General features: G+C 42.5%; 1 protein-coding gene across 3 annotated transcripts in view; it reads left to right on the forward strand.

The window, feature by feature from the left end:
- Positions 1-14,855, forward strand: part of daam2 (dishevelled associated activator of morphogenesis 2) — an 89,428-nt gene that overhangs the window by 35,482 nt on the left and 39,091 nt on the right. For all 3 annotated transcript variants that reach the window (XM_046412598.1, XM_046412596.1, XM_046412597.1), the window contains exons 3-4: positions 7,129-7,218; positions 14,449-14,523. In XM_046412598.1, the coding sequence (XP_046268554.1) occupies positions 7,129-7,218; positions 14,449-14,523 (165 nt within the window). The remainder of the gene's footprint in view (positions 1-7,128; positions 7,219-14,448; positions 14,524-14,855) is intronic.

Here is a 14,855-nt window from a genome sequence, read left to right on the forward strand (position 1 = left end):
GGTTGTAGCAGTTGGGACACTGATTGCCTCATTCAGTATCCCTAGACTGGAATGACCTAATGCCCTTTCAGCTGTGTAATAAGTAAGGCTTTGTTCCAAAGGACCAAAGCTTATTTGATGAACTTGATGCCCGAAGTGGCCTGAAAAAAATGCATACATAAATGAGGTTTTACATGGAGAAAAACGATCAGAGACGTGCGATGCTGAGATAATATAAAAACATGTCAGTCATATGGCAGCACTTAACCAAATCAGAGCAGTCCTCAAAACTGAGAGGAGTGAATGACCCTCAGCTTATTTTGGGGTAAATAAATGAGCTTACGATGAAGCTGCCACAGATGTATCGCATGAAGAAGAAGCAGAGCAGACGCATCCCTGATTTTTAAAGCCTCTTGACTTGCAGCTTTTCGACCCAGGAGGGAAAGAGGATTTGGCTTTTTCTCATTGGAGCTGGGCCCTTCCACATGTTGGGAATAGATTATTTTTAAGATGGTTGTTGGACAGCTGCATCTGATGGTGTTGTTCACTAGCTTGCATGTTTTGTATTTGGGGTAATGTCTGTTGGGGTCTGGTCATCTTGTCTTTACTGCAGAATTCCAGCGGTGAATGTAGCACTCAGAGGTTAAAGTTCAACTTCCATTTTTTTGTCTGCCACATCATATGTATGTGCTCTGCAAATCACTTCACGTCCTGTGTTCTCCTTTGATTGGATGCCCAATATATGACTTGTCACCTGGCCAAGTCATTGGTCCCTCACATCTGTTATACTGATCTTGTAGCCGACATGCAGACACATCTGGCCGGTCATCCAAAAATCTGTACAACCAGACCTCAAGCAGTCTCTTAAACTGGACACAATGCTTGTAACGCTGACATAGAGAGCCGAAGCAGGGAGGCGAGGAGCTGTGCTCCAGTGGAGGAAATGAAGAAAAATAGAGAATAACATAACATAGCATGTTTCCATGGCAACGGAAGACAGGGATTACTGTTATGACAGCCTTCCCTGAAGAGGAGAATGAGACTCAGTGGAGCCTCTGGAGTGGGAGCGACAGATCTGGGCCAAACGGAGGAGTAAACCACCTCCACGTGTCCTCACCTCCATAATGGGGTCTTCCACAGTGTCTTGAGACTGCTCAGTGCACACTCAGCTTATACTATTTTATTAGAGATATGTCTCTGAAATATTTTATGAAATTTATTGGCCTTAAAATTCTTTGTTGTAACAAGTTGTTCATTGTGCCATGGTGGCTGCTTGGAATATTGAATGGAATAATATGAATTATGATTTGTCTGTCCCTTGTTTGGATGATCACCTGGCTTGGATGATGGAGTTGGAATAGAATAACCAGACATATTACTATGATGATGAACCTCTCATATATTTTGGTCATCGTCACCACCCAAAGACACACCAGTAAGTTCTGCCATCTGAGACCCACAATCTCTCCATATGCTGTCAACTCTCTGCTCTCATGCCTGAACACTGGAGTTCTAAAATGTATAACTTTTTAAACAATGTCTACTAACTATTAAGCTTCTTCATAAAAAATGTTAGAGCATAGAATAAGTAATTGTACCAAAAGAGATGACTTATTGTCCTTGGGGTGTAGCTTAGAAAAGTAATACTGCAGAATAAGCATGTGTTGGATCCATCCTTGACTCCCTTGTGAAAACACTTACTCTAACCGCCAAATGTGCAGCAACTTATCCTAGAGAAATTCTGAAGAATAAACTCGCTTCCAAGTCTGTCTTAAAAGCACGTGAAAGACTCCTGTTCCAATAACGACCTCGACAAACCCATGTAAATGAACCTGGAAGCAGTCGCCACTGATTTGGACACAGTGAACAAAGACGACATCAGACGAGCTAATGGATCACATCAATTAAATGACATATTTGCATCTGGCTGCACATTTTCCTTATAGCAAACATACAGTTCTGTGTTCTGTTTTTTGGAAGTGGGTGCCTTTGAAACAGCTTCTTTCCAGCAGCGTTTCAAAGCTCACACGCATGGTTGATAAATAGGCCATGTGTGAAGACTGGCAGACCTTCAAGAGCAATGACAGCTTTATTATTGTTTATCGAGGCAATTCCCTGCTAATAGCATTTTATCATCAAACATGAAATTGCTCTCATTTAGGTAATTGTGAATAAGCCCTGCCCCATCATGTACTTTTGCAGATTTAGCATTAGTTAGGCCTTTTAGTAAATCAAAATGTAGTTTTCTTTCTTTATTTATTTATTTTCCAAAAAAGAAACCAAAGTGTGAGGTTGTTTGGGGACAACTACACTGCCATTTACAAGTTCCAGCTGATGGCAATGAACACATTGCGTTTATTGTGGAAAGGTCGACACATGGTCACAATGTGTCGGCACATTTACAAGGGCTTGAACCCAGCTCCACAGTGCAAATGAACCACTGTGGACTGAAATGCATTTAAAAGAGAAACATAAACACAGAAGACGACAACATACAGCTGATTTAAGGTCACTCGGGGGAGAGTATCTGCTATGAAGTGGATTTAAATTCAAGGCTCACTTCATATTGTACTTGTGAAAGAAGAAATATTCCAAGTCTGACTCATCATCCGTATGGCCTTATTCCTTCTTCACACAGGTTGCAAACAAATGCTACTTAGAAGTGAGACAGATTCTCTGATTATTAAAAAAAATGACTCAGTCTTTCATCATTTTGAAAACAATTGTGTGTTGAAATGAGAGGGGGTATGATATACATTAAATCTAGCTAAACTGGCAAGAACGAGTCAGATCTACTAGGGCAACATCTGGCAACATACTGGCAGACATCAGATTAGTGTGTGTTCTCTCTGCCCTCTTTTTCTGTCTGCTTTGTCTGTCTGTCTCTTTCCCAAAGTGGGAGCCTCACTCTTTCTTTCTGTCTCGTAATTTGGGACAGTTTTAATCCATCCGCTCTGGGCAGTCGTTCAGCTGTCCAGTGTCGTGCGCTGCATCCGTGTGCCACAACCTTTAATAGCGTTCACTCCGTATCACTGTTTTTAGTTTCACGTAAATTTTGTTCTGTAGACAGCAATGGTAAAATTAGCCTTTCTCATTTGAAACCTCAACTTGTGTTTCCAGGAGAGCTGGACTCTTTGAAACATAAATCCTCTCCTAATGTTCCCTCCAGTGTGACTTTCAAGCCGGACGTGAATCAAAATTGTGTTGCATAACAAGAGTGAATGGAAATGTTCTCCACCCTCGGAGCCATTGGGAGTGAGTTTCCTTCACAGTGTACGCCTGGGAGTGCACCATCTTTCCTTTCTGTATCCCTCCCTCCTTCCCTTGCATTTGTTTGACTGGCTTCCCATTTTTAATGCTCTCTTCCTACCTCTGTTTTAAAGACAACACTGACTGTCCTGAGCTAGCCTCATCATGAAAGCGGTCAAGCCTTGTTTGGACAGTAGGCCAGCAATGGCTACTGACTGACTCATCAAAGAGAGGATACTATGACTCCTCTGAATGTTGCAAAGTGGTGTTAAGTCTCGTGGGTGTGTGTGTGTGTGTGTGTGTACTTTTTTTGGCTGTGGTCAGTGATTCAGACCCAGTCTTTGCCTTTTGAAACAATCTCCAGGACTAATTGTAAGGCTTGGCCTGGAGGAACACTCACATGTACACGCACACACTGAATCTCGTTTGGGTCAATAATGGCAGCTACAGCTTCCTGTGGGTCCTCTGGAGACTTCATATGACTTCCTGCCATCTTGCCTGTCTTTCCTCTGCCTTCCTGAGACTGCTTCAGTGTGTGTGTGTGTGTGTGTGTGTGTGTGTGTGTATCAGCATACACCAGACAGACCTTCTTAGCCCACACTGTAAGACTTCACATGAGGTAAAGACATTCATATCTACTCTGGAATTGCCACTTCATAGACGGACATGTACGTGAAAGGATGTAATTCTTGGACCACACACATTTCCCATTTAGGTGGAGCCTCATACATTCTCAAGCAGTTGTCACAGAGACAACCCACTTCCACTCCTGTCAGTCACTCACATGTACTCATTGACTGACCCTTCTTACTTTTCTTCATATTTAGTTTCTCTCAGCTTGATCTGTTAGTTTGCCTTGCTTCCACCTTTATCTCATGGAGTGGACGTGACAGTAGTGGGTATTTAGGTTTTCCCACACTGCTTTGACTTCACTCCCATTTGTCATCGCAGCTCATCCCACTCCTTTCCTTTACACCTTTTCCATATGGTGCAGATAAATATTTAAAATCTCCCCCAGACATGTTGTATCATCTGACTCCTGTTATGTCATACAAATAAATTTATATAGGCCATATAATTGGTGGCGAATGTACTAAGACATTTTTATCCTTATGATTCCTGGGGACTGTTACAGTACATGTTACGTTTGTACTGTGCTTACTTGTGCTACTAGGAGTTACAAGTGATTCCTACTATGAAATGTTAGCACTGAGATGAATGGTTGAACATTTTTGGGAATGCACTTACTTTGTTCGCACGTTACCTCTTTGTATTTCATTTGTGCGGGGCCTAAATGCCTGCCGATAGTCTTTATACAAATCTATGGTAATATCAAACATGGGTACTCAATGCACAGACATCTCATTTCTCATCTGCAAATGCACCAATAACTTGTTGCCATTCAAGTAGAAGATTTTATTGGAAGGTAGACTTACTATTAACCCATTGAAATCAGAATAGAAGCAACTTTGTTTAAGAAAAGAAGTTTTGCTTGCCTCCATCTCCCTCCACTATGTTCTGTATCATATCAGCACATATGAGAAGCACAGCAGTCTTGAGAAACAGGAAATTGATTGACAGGGCAGGTCATTCAATCTGCAGGCGGTCTCACAGCTCCAGCACCCTCTTTTAATCTGTAACATTATTCAATAGGCAGTTCTGGAAAAAATATGAAAGAAGAGGTTCAGTGGCCTTAGGTATGCATTTTTCCTGTCTTGAGCAGCAGGTGTAACAATATTAGCTTTGGTTTATGTGAATTCTCCACTGGAGTGTGCTGGCAAAGGAGGATGGGTGCACATGAAGAGGAGGTTTTACACAGAAAAGTTGGTTCAGTAATGTTTTGGAAGACTTAACGAGGGACTGGGTATTTTGCAGGTGTTGGTGTGGCCAAGGCAGTGTGACGCGGATGTGGTATTGGAGCATGTTTTAACTGCATGGGGGTGTAGAGGTAGAAGAAAATGGCAGGATATTGCATAATTAGAAAGTGAACACTCCTCTGGCTTGCATGACATGAACTTTCCTCCACCCACCCAATGTCCTCATCCTGGACTTCATGTCCTTTCTCTTTTCTCTGATTCAAATGCTGACCAGTACCATGTCTCCTCTTTCTTCTAATTACCTATTACAATAAATGAATGAAACATGCAGTCCATTTTTGTAAAAGATACGTTAGCCTTTAGCCCAGCTTGCCACTCCTTTTCCTATTTTCCTGTTCTTTCTACCTTACTTGACTTGGCCATTATCCTTTTCATACGCCTTAAATTGTATGTGAAGGCCTTATGCAATTAATCTATTCATAAATGGAATTTTTAAATAAAATATCTTCTTGGGTTAGCTTACCTGCTCTTCTAAACTGTAACCCTCAGACACCTAAATCGTTTTCGTTGCTGACGTACATCCTCTTCTCACATAACTCCCCTCCATATAAACCTTTAATTGAGAGGCCCGGGGAGTAGTGGCAGAGAGATAGCCAGCACAAGATGGAGCGTGGATCTCAGCAACCGGGCTCAGTTCCCATCTGGTTCAAATCCAGGGGTCTCATTCTCACCGATTTCCTTCACCAGCCCCTCTGTGTCTGCTCCTCCAAACAGCAGCAGCTTGCACAGCAGGGCTTTGACCCTGCGATCAGGCAACACGCCAGAGACGAGCTGGCTTCTCTGCCTCAGTTTCTAAGCCTGGGGATGTGGAGAGAAGATTGTGGTCCAACCCAAAGCTGAAATCTGTAAAGACTGAAGGACAGAAAGTCAGAGGTTAGATGTTCAGCTTTCACAAGATGGCTAGTTTTCTGCTTGACGCTCAAGAGCGCACAGGCTCATGAGTAACAGCAGCATGCGTTCATCATAGCTGGTGATTAAGACCCTGGATGATCAACTCTGTGTGTGTGAGTCACAATTAATCATTGAATTAATGCTGCTGAGATGAAAGAGCTTCTTTGCGGTTTCTGTCTGTATGAGACCCCCTTGAAGTTCACACCCTTCAGATTTTTCCTTTCTTGCCAAAGCCACAATAATGCTGCTGCTGGTTATCCCCTGAAAGGACTGGATGAAAGATGATGTCATTCCTCATAGTGTCGAATGCTTGGAATGTGGGCCACTTCAGCCCACCCCGTCCAGCTGAATGGATGAAAATAAAAAAACTGTGAATCTACTGGTTGGTTTTAAGGGGCCCCACCTCTGGCACCAGTAGCCATCTTCACTCTGGGGGGCCCATGAGGCCCGGCACTTCTAGCTGACGTCATGGTAGCAAAACCATTATGATGAGATTAGCTTGAGCTTGAGCACAAAGCCCTTGTGCTATAGCATCTCATCCTCTACCCTGTTTTTTAGTGCTTAGCCATATCCAGAACCACACGGCCCCTTTCTCTTTCGCCATTCTTCTTTTTCTATCAACACATCTCTCTTTCGTTCTCTTTCTTCCTTCTCCCTCTTGCTCTGATTTATTTGTCTCTCTTTCCCAAGACTTTACTTTTCCTCCCTGGCACACAGAGACTCATTTCCTGGTCTCATATGCATTTCAAAAGGTGCAGGAGGCTCCTTGTACCAAACTGAAGAATTGAGCAGAGCAGCAGGGTGAATATTAAAACACTACTCTGTAGTCTGTGGAGACCAGTTCTCAGTCAGGCAGTGGGAAGGTTGGAAAATCAAATGTCATCGCGTTCACTCAACTCACCCAGTGATCTGCAGTCATTGCTGAAATGTTTTGCTTTGTCCCTGTAACAGTATATATGGATAACAAAACAACTGGGATTGCGGGATTGAGGGATGGGGTGATTATAGCCACGATTTTCCCAGTAATAACCTTTAAAGGTGCTTGACTATTTGTTTGTCATGGCTTTTTTGTACTTCTTGGTTAACACATGAACAAAACGTGTGCATAAAACAGCTGCTTTTCTTGTTGCAGGATGAACTGGACCTGACAGATAAGAACAGGGAGGCCATGTTCGCTCTGCCCGATGAGAAGAAATGGCAGATCTACTGCAGCAAGAAGAAGGTGAGTTGCTCTGTGCCTTACTTAAATGTGCATCGGCTTTAATCTGTGGCTGGCTCCCAGTTGACAGGCTGCCTGAACCCACAGTTTAGAGTTAAACTGTCAGCAATGAACATTACTAAAGAACAGTCTCTTACCGGAACCCAATTTTAATGAGCCTTTCCAGTTTCTTATTTCTCCATTGACGTAAACATATGAACATGATATGCCAGCTATATTGCACAATATTTTTTACAGGGAAATGTGCATGCCATATTATGTGCATATACAGTACGGACAGAGTGCACAAATACAGCCCCAGCTTTTGTTTCAAGACCTCAATCTCTAAATCTCCTTCCCCGCGTTGGAGCAAGCAATTTCTTTGTGCTGCAAAATTGTCAACATACCATAGAAGCACTAGAACATTCTGGTTAGCCCTCTCGTTCACCCCTTCCCTTTTGCCAAAACATCTCTCGTTCTCTTCATACTCTTTGACGTGTCTCAGATGTCCACCAGGAAATGACATTGTGCTTGTAGAAAAAGGAGAATTCAGCCCCCCTTTCTCACTCAATAGCAAATTGAATAAATAGTCATAAACCCTCCCCTGTGTCTCTTTGCTAATTTGTTTTTTGGCAGGGGTTTTATGCTGGAAGCAGGATGAGGATCGGACCCCTCCTTTCTCTTTTTAAGGCATGCGGGCTCAGCTTTGATATGATAGGCTCCGACAACCCTTTTAAAAAGGAGTAAATACACACCACTTCGTGTGTGTGTGTGTGTGTGTGTGTACGTATGTATGTGTGCACCTGCGTGTGTAAAAGTTTGTACTTGTAGGCCTATTCAGGCCACTATTAAGTTACTAGGAAAAACAGAAGCAGTGGAATTGTGGTGTATTTAGAGGGATGTCAAGGCGAGGATGGAAGCTTGAACACCACAACAGTTTACGATGAAATGAGATACTGGTAAAAATAATACAAGAGCAGGACATAACCTTTCTTTTTATACATTATAGCAAGCTATGCCCTTTGAATATGTTGCAAACTATTAAAGGGGATTGGCAGAATGTGTAGTTGCACATGTGAGCCCACATAAAAGGTGCAAGTTCAGTAACTTCAGTATCAGCTCATGAATATCTCAATGAAGCAGACGTTTATGAGAACCCTTTGTACTGTAGTAGAAGGTAGTGGAAACAAAAGTTTGGCAACAGCTTGGGAATATTGGAACCAAAATGGTTTGCAGTGCACGCCTAAGCCGGGTTCAGAGGTAGGATATATTAGTTTGTCCTTCCTCCCCCCATCACTCCCAGTCAGAAATTATTTCCTCCGTGAAGCTAAGGTGAAAAAAGCCAGCCGTGAGTCCAGGCCAGGAAATGGAGAGCAAAACCGGGGTAAGAGTGCACTGCGGAAAACTGGGGGAAAAACCAAACAAACCCCTCATTCATGGAATGGAGAATGAGGGGGAAAAACAACTGGCATGCACTATCAAATAATAATAACCTGCATGTCTGTGTGTCAATATGCAGGCAGGGAGGCATGAATACTGTCACCACATGCACATACCCACGCAGACATGAACCATATATGCAACAAATCGTGCATTTATAGGTTATTCAGACACAACCCATGCACGCACACACACACACGCACCACAGTAGTAGCTTGTGTTTCTGAGAATTACAGCATGACAGTGATTTGAATGGAGAGCACAGGACAACAGGCTTTCCCTCAGCCGTTCCTGTTAGCGACAAACACTGGTGCCCTTGTTCCCTCCAGCCAGGCGACGGCTCCAGTTGTTGTGGTTAGATAACACTTGGAAGGAGCCACTGAGGGCATGACAAAGGAACAAACTAACTTTGTTCACCTGCAAAACAAACTGACCAATATGTTTACACCAAGCCACTTGAGCTTTGACAGATCTACTTCTTTGCTGTTTAGTAAGAAACACATATTACAAATGGTTTTTATGATTTCACATACTCATGTGGGTTGAGAACATTCACCCATTTCCTACTCTAATAAAACTAAACCACTACCTAACCACTAAAACCACAGTGTTTTCCCTAGAAGAGACGTTCGCTTGGTTCCACTCAAAATGGCTTCCCTGCATCTTTTAATCTGAGAATTTATTAAAGCACCATAATTCCATAGTTAGCTGTACAGGCAGGACACACAACCCAGTGTTCTTCTGAAGTTGCCATGGCTAATGAGTTAGCTAGCAATTTCCTACTTGTGCCAACACTGAGTAACATCATGGAGTTGGGTTTTTTTAGCCAGCTCTCCGGGTGAATGAAAGTCACCCAGTTATTTGCAAATTTTGGCTGCTATTTTTTAATTTTTTTAAAATGTTTTGCTGTGCAGGTAGTGCAGTGGTTTTGTCAAAAACCTGCTGACTGGCTGTCTGCTGCTGCTGGAAAACGAGACAGATGAGTAGTGAGACAGAATGATACAATTAGTTAGAATTTTCAGTGGCTCTCTGATTTAATTGCGTCATTTACATCCCACCTTCAAAATTTAAATTCAGTAGTTTTATGTAAAAATGGCAGTTTAAGTTTGTTTGTCAAGTTGTTGAAGCTGTTGGGCTTTACATAAAGCAGCTGTACCTTTAGCTCTGATCTCAGCCACCCAGTCAGCTGCAGCTAGGGGTGCTGGGTGTCTGTCTGTCTGTGTGAGAGGAAGACAGAACTTCATTGTTGGTACACATGAGAAGGAAGGGATGTGCTGTATATGCGTTTAGTGAAACAGGCATGGCATGAGCAAATCTCTGCATGAGTGTATTGCATTCCTGCCTGTGAGTGTGGGAGATTTTTTTGTGTGTGTGTGTGCATGTGTGCGTATGTACTCTTGTTTTTGCAAGCATGACTCGTGTCCAGCAGCCCCCAGGTAGAGAACACGATGTAACGTGTAATAGCTCCTGATAGTCGTTCAGTGCTGGGAGCCAAACAGAGTCTCCTGACTCTAATTAGTGCTGGTGCGCTCACACACACACACATGCACAATCAGACAGTGTGTTTTCAGCTCGTGATCACACAAATATGGTCTTTTATCAAAGTAAAATCACTGACAAAAATACAAGTGATCCATTGTCTACAAACTTAAATTTCCTTAAGTAGAAGATATTCTGTGTAAGACCAGTTCTGTTATCCAAAAGCAATTGACTGTGTCCTATCTTCGTCTTTCAGGTTGTGAGTGGATTGTCTTTATCATGCTTTAACGTAGTGTGCCGCATGTACCTCCACATTAGCCAATCCTAAAGTGGCAGCACCTTAAAGATAAAATTAATGCTTTATTCCCATCAACTATACTAATGTGACACCAGGCAAAGATTACTGTTTAAACATGGGCTGAAACATGTGCAAAGCTGGATACCTGTAAGAGGTAGCAAGTGTTACATAATCTTCCCGAATTCAATATCCTGTCCATTTCCTGCCTCTGTAGGTGAGACTTTATATTCCAGCTTCCCTAGATAAATATTCCCTGCGGAGACACTGACTCTTTGGAATGTCAGACATTCCCTGTTATTGCGCAGATGGGAACATATTGTGGTGACAGCAGGAATAGAGACTATGGGAAAAATATTGACATATATTCTTAAATGACAGCTAATGCATTCCAGTGTCTTGCTGTAACAAAGTGCTAATTGTATTTACTGCATAGGCCAGATGCTAATTGCCTTAGTGGACCATATAGGACCAAACATAGATTAAATTGTAAAGACGTTTGTCCATGCAATAGGCGTATAAGACAGATTCTTTTGTTTCTGGGCAGATCACACATCCATCCATTCATGATCCTTTGCAAGGTCATGGAGGGGCTAGAGCCTATCCCAGCTAACACAGGGCGAGGAGTGGGTAAACCCAGGACAAGCCATCAGTTCATTAGAGGACTAACTGACAACCATGCAGGCTCACAATCACACCTATGGTCAATTTGGAGTCAGCAACTAACCTAACCTCCATGTCTTGGACTGTGTGAGGAAGCCAGACCACAAACCCCAAACAGAAAGGCCCTGTCCGGGGTTTGAACCAAGAACCTTTTGCAGCTCTTTGTTCATAAGCTGCTCTTATGCAGTATTTTATTCAGTACTGTGCTGATTGCCGGTGCTCTCGTAGATTTGGACAGCTCATGAGAGCCCCCAACTTACAGCAAGGGTCCCCCTGGGCCTCTCAGAACACATGGGAACAGAGTGTGAGGCACCCAACGAGCACTACAATTGCCAGAGAAACTAGAGACCTCATGGGAACATGTTAGCATGTCACTGAGAGCCAGCATATAGGTTGTTGCCAGTCTGTGACCCAGAACTATTGGACTGCACTTAAAGGAGTGACTGAGCCGAGTTGACTGCCAAAGCTTGGACATGAATGCATCAGGGTCAAGACAAACACATGTTGAGCACAGCAGCATGCAGAGTGCCACTGTATCTCGTCCATCTGTCTTATTATATCCCGTCCTCATCAGTTTAAAACTGAGTCCATGTTTTAGAGTCAAGCAAACAGTAGCCACCTTCCATGATTTTTCACAGCTCTTACAATCTGTGAGATCAATTATCATTTTCAGGAGGTTTGAAATCTTCAAGATCACTTGTTGCATGACAGCAGGGGAGCTGAAATATGTAATTTCATCTACTCTTTCAACAGGTGCCTGTGCAAATGTAATAGTCTGTTAAACTCACAGGGAAATATTCTTGAAATCTGGTTTTAGTAAGATATTTGGGTCTTTGGAGAAACAATATATCCCTCAACAGATGGTTATAAAAAGAGGAACACCTTACAGAAATATACCTGATACACTGCTGGGGATTCCTGTTCTCCTTTGCTGCAGCTCAGATTGTAAATCATATTTAATGTCACCAGACATGAGGAATGTATGTGTGTGTAAGTGTGTGATTGCTCTGGTAGAATGAAGGGGTTGACCTTAAACTGTCGCAACTGGAATGTTTTCATCCAGAAGAGGACTATAAGCAGAAGAGCATTCGATGTATATACATATAAAATGTATTCAGAAATTCTTTCTCCATTCATAACAAAAGTCTGTTGTTTCACTTTTCATTTGTAACTGCTCCATTCTTTGGAGTCTGGCTTGTTATCATGAGATTTTAATCCCAGTCATCAACTGTGATTAACTCCCAGAATGGTTTGATCGACAAAGCCGCACGCACGACTGGTTTTACCATCCCCTCGCCCTTGTAGAAATTCCATTAGAAGGGCAGATATTTAGGAAGTGTATGTACTTAACATGACCAGGACCCCCAAAACAAACCTCATGCTGTAATCATATCATTTGTCCCAAAAGCAAGACGAAAATTACAGTACTTTAGTCTGACTTGTGAAACTGCCAGAGTAAATGTTGCATTGGACTTGGCATGTTTTAGAGGGCGTGGCGGCAGTTGTAATTCAGCTGAAGGGCCAGAGAGAGGCAGTTAAGTTGTTAATCTCAGCGTCAGGATCTGTCTGGCATCCCGTCCCCAGCTTTTCAGCAGTGTAGTGGAAACAACAGCCAGCTTGCAAACACAAGCCGAGCAGTACAGTGAGCTCTATTGTTTTTGTTGTAGGTTAGCTCTTTAGCTTGAGCTCGAACGCTGGCACGGAGTGCTGTACGATGACTGAAATCCACATTGGCCAGCTTTATGCTCAGAAAGCCGTAGTTGAGCATTTATGATTCATAAATAAATGGATTTGCTCTTTCTGCAGCTCATTTTTATGTCCAAGCTTGAAGTTCACTGGGTAACCGGTGATAATGAGCAGATTTTATGTTGGGGACAATCAATCCAGGCTGGTCCCTGAGGGAGTCTGCCTGGGTTAATGAATAGAAAAGGTAATTTGCTTTTTGCCAACATGCAAATATTGAAGTGGCATTTTAAAAATATTCTCGAAATTAGAAAGGGATTGGGTGGCATAAAATATTGATTTCTCATATCAAGAAGGAACACAGAGAGAATTGATGAGCTCTAGCTTCAGCGTGAATGCCCTTTTCATGAATGTAACTTTTATAATATGCTTCTTGGGAAGCACATGGACTGCAACGAATGCTTTGTTTCTTTTATGATGGTCTCACATATTTTCAGCTGATGGCTCTGCCTTTCCACCACATTCATAAAAAGAGGCATTTTTAAAATTTCCTCTTAATTTTTGAATTAGAAGTTACATTTTCAACATATGTTAAGATTTAAAATACATTTTGGCATTGGCAAATAATTTCTCTAATTCCTATCCTTCAAAACTATCCAATTTTGCCTTTAATGTGGTCTGCCATTAAGTTTCCAACTCTGGTTGACGTGCGCACAGTAACAAGAACAACAACAATGCTCTACCAGTGCTCTTAGCCTGGGCTAAACAAGACCAGATGTGAACGAGGAACATGGTCTCTGTTTTCCCCTGTGACTTGGTTGCTCGTGGCATCACGCTCCTCCGGATTGGCCCGGACAAATTGATCTCAGACAGAGCCATTTGAAAACTATTGTGGAGCGTGTTTTTTTAACTCGAGGCAATTCTTCTTTATCCACGTGATAAAAGCTAAGGCGAGTGGATACTCTGAGACGTTGTGGCCTAGTTATTGTGGACTGGACTGTCCGATCCATTAAGTGTTCATGTTGAAGTTTGCAGCTGAGGTAGACTGTGGAGGAATGCAACTATGAGAGTGAAATAAGGTATAAAGTGTAGTGTAAAAATAGTGAAATCTAAAGCCTCACTAGCAGTCCCTGTTTGTTCATCACACTACATAAAGGTTGTGGAGAAAATGGACAATGTACTGCTGATTCACTATACTGAGCACCTTACCTGCAGTGGGGCTAAACTGTAAAGATTGTCAAGTTGTTGGTATGAGGGGAAAGAAAAATTTAAAATGTTTTTAGAATTAAGTCAGGTGACTTCTTTCATGTGACCTTTTTTGTCATGCGAACATGACATACAGTCGCAGGTTATAAGTACACGTATCAGGACCCTGAGCATCCATATCAAACTGAAAATCCAGATCACTCTCAACCGTGAATGCTCTGTTGGACAGTCAGGCCGCATAGCTGATATTACCATCCAAGGCTTCAGCCAGAATTGCTACATCAACAAGAACGTATGCTTCATGTTTGTGTCACAGTGTTTGCACATTAGTGTAGAGGTTGCAAAAATCCAAGTGTTGCCAGAATGTAAAAAGTAACTTACAGTGTGTTTTGTTATGCCCCGTTTACCTGCCCTTAAACCAGCAGACTTTACCATTTTAAGGGATCTTAAAGTAAAGTGACTCAATATGTCTTTGTGTCCATGCACAGGAGCAAGAGGACCCCAACAAGCTGGCTACCAGCTGGCCTGACTACTACATTGACCGTATCAACTCCATGGCTGCTGTAAGTGAAACAATGTCACACTGTCCCCAGATGAATGAGTATTCACTGCTAACTTGTATTTTAATATTACCATGTAAGACTCTTACTTGGAGCATCAGCCACCGGTGTTAGGGGGTCACTGATCACTCAGTCATTCTTTCTCAGACTCTCTTGGCTCGCTTTTTATCACCTCCCTGCTGACTGCTTGTTATATTCGCATGACCACATTCTTTCGCCATGACCCCAGCATTCACACACACTGTGATGACAAACAGGCCATTTAGACACTCAGCAGTTCAGCCAGTGGGAATGACTGTCAAAGATACGGAGCGCAGCCAGGATGACAATATTCA

This window comes from Scatophagus argus, chromosome 15, assembly GCF_020382885.2.
Source record: "Scatophagus argus isolate fScaArg1 chromosome 15, fScaArg1.pri, whole genome shotgun sequence".
Lineage (NCBI taxonomy): Eukaryota > Metazoa > Chordata > Actinopteri > Scatophagidae > Scatophagus > Scatophagus argus.